The sequence below is a fragment of the Mus pahari genome, chromosome 11, assembly GCF_900095145.1.
Source record: "Mus pahari chromosome 11, PAHARI_EIJ_v1.1, whole genome shotgun sequence".
NCBI classification, from domain to species: domain Eukaryota; kingdom Metazoa; phylum Chordata; class Mammalia; order Rodentia; family Muridae; genus Mus; species Mus pahari.
Window position 1 is genome coordinate 12,953,823 of NC_034600.1, and position 9,099 is coordinate 12,962,921.

The 9,099-nt window shown below is 40.5% G+C and overlaps 1 protein-coding gene across 1 annotated transcript in view; it reads right to left on the minus strand.

Moving 5' to 3' along the window:
- The window catches only part of Adgrv1 (adhesion G protein-coupled receptor V1), a 510,986-nt gene that overhangs the window by 339,116 nt on the left and 162,771 nt on the right, over positions 1–9,099 (minus strand). The window contains exon 70 of the mRNA XM_021208450.2: positions 2,190–2,333. Within this exon, the coding sequence (XP_021064109.1) occupies positions 2,190–2,333 (144 nt within the window). The remainder of the gene's footprint in view (positions 1–2,189; positions 2,334–9,099) is intronic.

The following is a 9,099-nucleotide window of genomic DNA, read 5'->3' on the forward strand; positions in this document are numbered from 1 at the left end:
AGATTAAGACGTATGTCCCGCTTTGAAGTCCTGATGGGGCACATCTGGAACTCGGGCTTCCTGAGGGACACTTCACGTCTGCAGCTCTCAAAGGCCAAAGAGCAACTGGCAACTTTAAGACATTTTCTTTTCTTTCTGCAAACAGGGCCATCCCATAGCCCTGGGCCTGGAACTCACTGTGTAGACTGAGCTGGTCACACAGAGATCACCTGACTCGCCATCCTGAGTGCTGGGATGAAGGGCGTGTGCCGGATGTGGCCTATTAGTCTTGTTTTAATGTTTGTGGACTCCACTAGAGAACCGAGAACAAATTCATTCCCTGGGGAAGAGACGTCCAGGAGGAAGCCACTGAAGAGCCCACACTAATTCAATCGTCCATGCCCACATTCTGGTTCAATCACTGCTCCATGCTAATTAACCCCTGGTAGACCAGGTTTGAATTCACTGCTGGGGCTCATTGCGGACAGGGTTACATCTCAGACCACCATGAAAAACACATGCCATAGCCAATGGCACTTTTTTTTTCCTGCAAAAGGCCTAAAAGAAAAGAGTTTCATGCTTGATTTTTATTTTATTTTTGGTTTTGTTAGACTATGGAGTGACTTTTTAACTTAGATGCACAGACTCAGATTATAACAGTCACCAGTCAACAGCACAGGCTTTCTGTGGCAAACCAAAGCCCAGATATAAAGAAAAACCTCAATATTGTTAGGAAATGAAAAGTATAAAGTGTTTCATTATAATTTTACTCATTTAGCATTAAATGCCTCAATAGTAAAGATTTTACACTAACAATTAGAAATGCTTGGCTTTAGTTACTACTCCTTTAAAAAGGATGTACATTCTAGACCTTACATTCCAGCTGTTCCAAATAAAATCTTTCAACAAGCTGAAAAAGCAAATACATTTTCTAACTAAATTTTTAGTATTGACCAATTATTTTTATATAACAAATTCTTTGATATTCATGGGACTATTTAAATTTGAAAAAGTAGTTAATCTTAAAAACAGAACAAAACAAACAAAGGCCCCAGGTTTTTTTGTCCCTGATAGGTCGACTACACTCCCATGTTGATCAGCACCAACTAGACTTAGTGGACTTTTATATTTTAAATTTTCTTAATTTTAAAGAAATTAAGAAATTGAGTGCCGTTGGGGGAGAGGCACGGGTCTTGCTGGAGTTGTGTGGAAAGAGAAGAGGTCGAACAAGATCAAAATCCCCTGTAGTCAATTCACAGAGGATTTAAAAAATAAAAAATCTTAGAAATAAATGATATGTTCATGGTCTGCGCTGTCACCAGAAGCCACGAGGAAACCCGGGATCTGAGCCCAGATGACTAGGAAGAGCGAGGAGACTACTTTGGAAGTGACATCGATGACTGCGGATGCACAGCTGAGAAAAACTGAGAAAGGGGGACACAGAAAGCATCTGTGATGAGCCCTACTCACACCCGAAGTACCCCGTACCCACAAAAAATACTTTCAGCCTAGAAAGGAAGCCATCAAAGAGAACGCTTAAAAATCTGTCCCAGGCCTCCCCGCACATATGTCGCAGATGTGCGCCTTGGTCTTCATGTGGGTCCTGAACAACTGAAGCGGGGGCTCTCTAGAAGCTGATGCCAGTATGTGGGATATGTTCTTCCAGCAGGACTGCCTTATCAGGGAGAGGATGAGCCTAACCACCCTTGATGTGCCAGGGTGGGGGAATACCCAGGGAGGACCCACCTGCTCAGAGGTGGGGCATGGCAGATGGGGAGAAGGATTGAGGGAGGGGAACAATGAGCGGGATATAAAGTGAATAAGTTAAAAATAAATAATGAAAAGTAAAATAAAATAAAAATTGTGATACGGATGCTGAAGTGTGCCGCTCCAAAGTCGACGATATGGTGTAAGAGAACTCGGTTTGCTTTAGGAGGATGGCCACTCGACCTTTGACAATGCTCCAGAGAGTGTAAGGGCAGTACAAATCGGACTTGTTTGTTGTTGTTATTTGGGGGGGTGAAGGGAGGGGAGAGTCACAAAGGCAAGAAGATGGATATGAAAGGACTGGGAGGTGAGTGAGATCGGGGGTGTATGAGGTGAAATTCCCAAAAATTGAACGAATGAATAAATTCTTGAAGACCTTAGAGCTTCCTGTTAGTGCTGCCCTCTTGTGGTTGTCTGTGAGAACTACACCCAGGGCCCCTTACCTGGGAATTGGCAGCTTCCTCAGGAACAGAGAGAATAGCAAGCTTCGCTTCCTGGAGAATTGTTGGTATTCCATAGAAAGGTCCACTCAGAAGCCTTACTGACACCAACTGCAGGGTGAAATTAGAGCCCAGTGATAGGAAGACCTGTAAACACGCAGTAAACAATCTTCAGAGATCTGGGTCACAGCAAACACTTAAGTTCCTTTAGGAGAAGACAGTTTTGTCCATCCCAGTCTTCCCCCAGTCTTTAAAAAGAAGCCCCGGGATTTTCGAGGGTGGGGTGCATGGTTGTGGTTATAGAGAACAAATATAGGAATTTACAACCTTTCCTCCTGGGCTCAAGTAGTCGAAAGAATGATGAGAACCACAGCAGACATCGCCACGGAGCCCAGGAGAGGGAAAAAGGAGAGTGGAGACGGTGGGTAACCCGGGAACCCCACTGCTGCTCCCTTCAGTAAGCATTGACTGTGGGTTCTAATGACAGTCACTCAGAACTACCTGTGGCATGGGTACCTTTGTGACTGCAGTACTCTGTGCAAATAAAGATCACTAGCATGTTTGCTGGATTACTAAAGTCAAAGTTTAGCAAACTTGGCAATTGTGAACTTACAAACTGCTACCATACTAGAATCATCTGAATCCCACAGTGTATCTTCTCATTGAGAAATATGGCTATTGATAATGGTTGACCCCTAACTTGTTTCCAAACAGAGAATATTCCCTTTAAAAAGTATGCATGTTTGTTGGAGTCCAAAGCAATCGTGTCAGTTTGTGAAACATGTCCTTTGGCTATACCTTCAGTGAATATTTGTACATATGTAAAAATAATGTAAGAGTAGGCGGAAGAGATGGCTCTGAAGTAAGAGCATTGACTACTCTTCTGAAGGACTCAGGTTCAATTCCCAGCATCTCACAACTGTCCGTAACTGCAGTCCCAAGGCACCTGATAACCTCATCTGGTCTTTGGGCATCAGTATAACACGTGGTCCATAGACATGCCTACAGAAAAGACACTCATATGCATAAAACAAATGAATAACTCAAAACCAAATAACTTACGACCCTATTATATCCATGGGCATCTATGACAGTGCATATCCATGTGAGACTGTAATTGGCTATTACTGGATGGTTTCTTATCTCAGGTGTCTTAACTATGACAAACACTGTGGCCAAAAGCAACATGGGAACGAAAGGGCTTAATTCAGCTTACAACTCTCAGGTCAGGACAGGAGCTCAAGTCAGGACCAACAGGCAGGACATGGAGGAGTGCTGCTTACTGGCTTGCTCCTCATGGTTTGCTCGGCTTGCTTCCTTATACAACAGCCCAGGGACAGAACTACCCACAGTGAAATGAGTTTTCTTTTATGAATCACCAATCAAAAACAAAACAAAACAAAACAAAAACAAAACAAACAGTCTTGCCTGTTGGTTAATCTTGCAGTGAAATATTTCTCAATGAAGATCCCTCTTCCCAACTGACTCTAGATTGTGTCAAGTAGACAAACAACAACCAGGAAGCGAAACTTCTTTTGCACACAGCAGCAAGCACACAGCAACAAGCACACAGCAGTAGCAACCAAGTCCCATTCATCTTTCATTACTGAGTTTCTTAGTATAATGCTCTACCTGTATAATAACTAATCCATGCAGGGAAGTCCATCTGCTTCTGCACTCTGCCTTGCACTCCTCTCAAACCAAACCAGGTTGTTCAGTGTATCCATGGGCTCACTGTCAGTCTGTGCCCATGAAGGAACACACTTGCAGTAATAGCCCACAATCCAGTGCAAGGTCCTGGCATTAGACCCACATTTAGGATGCTTTTAGGTCTTAGAGTCTGATGGAGACTTGTTCCCTTGTTCACAGATGCACTTAAAGATCAGATGCTATCTCACAATGACTGAACAGTTACCTGCCTTTGCTGGCGCTCTGCAGCTTATTTGCCTAAAGTTCTCACTCTCACTCAGCAACACAGAGCAGAGAAGTTTATGGAAATTCATGTAATGTAAACCTCAAATTTTACACAAAATGTATTTATTATATGCATTGAAGGTGAAGGGAGGAAAGGGACCATTGGGAAAAGTCCTATTTTTGGCTCATGTGCATGTAAACCTTGGCTCTAAACACTTAGCTGAAAGATAAAGTCCCAGTGGCTTAGGTGAAATCACACACTGCACTGGCCAGGATGTATATGAGTGGAAACACAGGGAAGTCCAATTATGTTAATTAAAAAGCAAGCACAAGGCATGGCACTGCATTTCCAGGTGGCGTATGTGCTATATGTGGAATGCATGTGACAGTGAAGATTCCCACCAAATCTGAAGCTGAGATCACATGCAAAACATAAAAATCTTCATACATACATCTGCTAGTAAGATTCCTCTAATCTTTAGTAAAAAAATTATGAAGGCAATTATAATATATTCAAAGATATTAAGAAACACATAGATAACAATCCAAATATGGTCTTAAGAAAACCAAATGATATTACTAATTATACCAGTAAGATTTCTATGTGAAAAAGATAAAGAGGGACACTTCATACTCATCAAAGGTAAAAATCTACCAAGATGAATTCTCAATTCTGAACATCTATGCTCCAAATGCAAGGGAATTCACATTCATAAAAGAAACTTTACTAAAGCTCAAAGAAAACATTGCACTGTACACAATAGTAGTGGGAGACTTCAACACCCTACTCTCATCAATGGACAGATCCTGGAAACAGAAACTAAACAGAGACACAGTGAAACTAACAGAAGTTATGAAACGAATGGATTTAACAGATAGCTAAAGAAGATTTTATTCTAAAACAAAAGGATATACCTTCTACTGAGCAACTCATGGTACATTCTCCAAAACTGACCATATAATTGGTCACAAAACAGGCCTCAACAGATACAAGAAGANTAAAATAATCCCATGCATCCTATCAGATCACCACAGACAAAGGCTGGTCTTCAATAACAACATAAACAATAGACAGTCCACATACAATACAAGTGGCAGGTGAACAACACTCTACTCAATGATAACTTGATCAAGAAAGAAATAGAAAAAGAAATTAAAGACATTTTAGAGTTTAGTTAAAATGAAGCCACAACATACCCAAACTTATGGGACACAATGAAAGCATTTCTAAGAGGAAAATTCATAGCTCTGAGTGCCTCCAAAAAGAAACTGTAGACAGCCTACACTAGCAGCTCGACAGCACACCTGAAAGCTCTAGAACAAAAAGAAGCAAATTCACCCAAAAGGAGTAGACTGCAGAAAATAATCAAACTCAGGGCTGAAATCAACAAAGTGGAAACAAAACAAAGAATCAAACAAACAGGAGCTGGTTCTTTGAGAAAATCAACAAAACAGATAAACCCTTAGCCTGACTAACTAGAGGGCACAGAGACAGCATCTTAATTAACAAAATCAGAAATGAAAAGGGAGACATAACAACAGAAACTGATGAAAATGAAAAGCATCATCACATCCTACTACAAAAGGCTATACTCAACAAAACTGCAAAACCTGGAAGAAATAGACAACTTCCTAGACAGATACCAGGTACCAAACTTAAATCATGATCACATAAGTGATCTAAACAGTCCCATATATACCATAAAGAAATAGAAACAGTCATTAATAGACTCCCAACCAAAAAAAAAAAAAAAGTCCATGACCAGATGGGTTTAGTGCAGAGTTCTATCAGACCTTCAAAGAAGACCTAATATCAACTCTCCTCAAACTATTCTACAAAATAGAAACAGAAGGCACTCTGCCCAATTCATTCTATGAAGCCACAATTACTCTGATACCTAAACCACGCAAAGACCCAACAAAGAAAGAGAACTTCAGACCAATTTCCCTTCTGAGTATCAATGAAAAAATACTCAATAAAATTCCCACAAACTGAATTCAAGAACACATCAAAACAATCATCCATCATGATCACATAGGCTTCATCTCAAGGATGCAGGGATGGTTCAATATACGGAAATCCATCAATATAATCCACTGTATAAACAAGAGTCACATGATCATCTCATTAGATGCTAAGAAAGCATTTGACAAAATTCAACACCCCTTCATGATAAAAGTTTGGAAAGATCAGGAGTTCAAGGCCCATACCTAAACATAGTAAAAACAATATATAGCAAACCAGTAGTAGTCAACATCAAACTAAATGGAAAGAAACAAAGCAATCCCACTAAAATCAGGGTCTAGACAAGGCTGCCCACTCTCTCCCTACCTATTCAATATAGTACTTGAAGTCCTAGCCAGAGCAATTAGAACTGCTTGTGGACGTTGTACATCGTGGTGCGGAGCCTAGTGCGCACCACGATGTACAACGTCCACAAGCAGTCTAACGAAAGCAATCTACAGATTCAGTGAAATCCCCATGAAAATTCCAACTCAGTTCTTCACAGAGTTAGAACAATTTGCAACTTCGTCTGGAATAACAAAAAACCAAGGATGTCGAAAGCTATTCTCAACAATAAAAGAACTTCTAATGAAATCACTATTGCTGACCTCAAGATGTACTATAGAACAACTGTGATTAAAAACTGCATGGTAATGTATACTGGCAGGCAGGTAGATCGGTGGAATAGAATTGAAGACCCAGAAATGAACCCACACACCTATGGTCAGTTGATCTTTGACAAAGGAGTTAAAACCATCCAGTGGTAAAAAGGCAGCATTTTNAACAAATGGTGCTGGCACAATTGGTGGTTATCATGTAGAAGAATGCGAATTGATCTATTGCCATTTCCTTGTACAAAGCTCAAGTCTAAGTGGATCACGAAACTCCATTAAACCACAGACACTGAAACTTATAGAGGACAAAGTGGGAAAAACCCTCGAAGATACGGGCACAAGAGCAAAATTCCTGAACATAAAACACCAATGGCTTGTGCTGTAAGATCAAGAATGGACAAATGGTACTGCATAAAATTGCAAAGCTTCTGTAAGGCAAAAGATACTGTCAATAAGACAAAACAGCAACCAACAGATTGGGAAAAGAGCGTTCCCAATACTGAATCTGTTAGGAGGCTAATGTCCAATATATATAAAGAACTCAAGAAGTTGGACTCCAGAAAACCAAATAACCCTATTAAAAAATTGGGTACAGAGCTAAGCAAAGAATTCTCAACTGAGGAATACCAAATGTCTGAGAAGCACCTAAAGAAATGTTCAACATCCTTAATCATCAGGGAAATGCAAATCAAAACAACCCTGAAATTCTACCTCCCACCAGTCAGGTGACAGTAGATGCTGGTGAGGATGTGGAGGAAAAAAAAACACTCCTCCATTTTTGGAGGAATTCAAGCTGATAAAACCACTCTGGAAATCAGTTTGGCAGTTCCTCAGAAAATAGGACATAGTACTACCAGAGGATCCAGCAATACCTCTTCTGGGCATATACCCAGAAGACGTTCCAACTGGTAATAAGGACACATGCTCCACTATGTTCATAGCAGCCTTATTTATAATAGCCAGAAGCTGGAAAGAACCCAGATGTTCCTCAACAGAGGAATGGATACAGAAACTGTGGTACATTTACACAATGGAGTACTACTCAGCTATTAAATACATTGAATTCATGATAGTCTTAGACAAATGGATGAACCTGGAGGCTATCACCCTAAGTGAGGTAACTCAATCACAAAAGAACACACGTGATATGTACTCACTGATAAGTGGATATTAGCTCAGAAGCTCACAATACCCAAGATGCAATTTACAAAACACTCAAGAAGAAGGAAGACCAAAGTGTGGATACTTCAATCCTTCTTAGAAGGAGGAACAAAATACCCATGGAAGGAGTTACAGAGACAAAGTTTGGAGCAGAGACTGAAGGAATGACCATCCAGAGACTGCCCTACCTGGGGATCCATCCCATAAAAAACCACCAAACCCAGACACTATTGTGGATGCCAACAAGAGCTTGCTGACAGGAGCCTAATATAGCTGTCTCCTGAGAGGCTCTGCCAGTGCCTGACTAATACAGAAGTGGATGCTCACAGTCTTTCATTAGACAGAGCACAGGGTCCCCAATGAAGGAGGTAGAGAAAGGACCCAAGGAGCTGAAGGGATTTGCAGCCCCATAGGATGAACAACAATACGAACTAAACAGTACCCCTCCCCAGCACCCTGGGACTAAACCACCAATCAAAGAAAACACATGGAGGGATTCATGGCTCCAGCTGCATATGTAGCAGAGGATGGCCTAGTCAGTCATCAATGGGAGGAGAGGCCCTTGGTCCTGTGAAGGTTCTATGCCCCAGTATAGGGGAATGCCAGGGCCAGGAAGTGGGAGTGGGTGGGTTGGTGAGCAGGGGGAGGGGGAAGGGGATAGGATATTTTCAGAGGGGAAACCAGGAAAGGGGATAATGTTTGAAATGTAAATAAAGAAAATATCTAATAAAAAAATCTCAAAAACAAAAAACAAAAATCAAACAAACATGTGACATGAAAAAAAAATCACTGACTTTCATACTGCTAGGTAGGTCAAGCTTTCTTGTCCCTATAATATATATTAGGTAGGTTTTTACCCATACATAGCCTAAGATCAGCTCTGTACTATAAGTTCTGGCTGATAAAAGTAACAGATAGGTCTACATTTCTCTATGACAAATCTTAGTTGCCAGGGAACCCATACTACACAATTATATAAATTCATTGAAAAGTTAAGGCAATGACATTTAGTGTTCACCAGTAGATTATGACTTGAATATGTTCAGAAAGTGATGGTATTGATATATGGAGTATACATTTTATATTCATAACTATTGCTTAACGTTTTGAGAATTTCATGTTTGCACATAATGTGTTTTGATCAAATCCAACTTCTTTTTTTCTTTTTTCTTTTTTCTTTTTTTAAAATTATTTTATTAGATGTTTTCTTCATTTACAT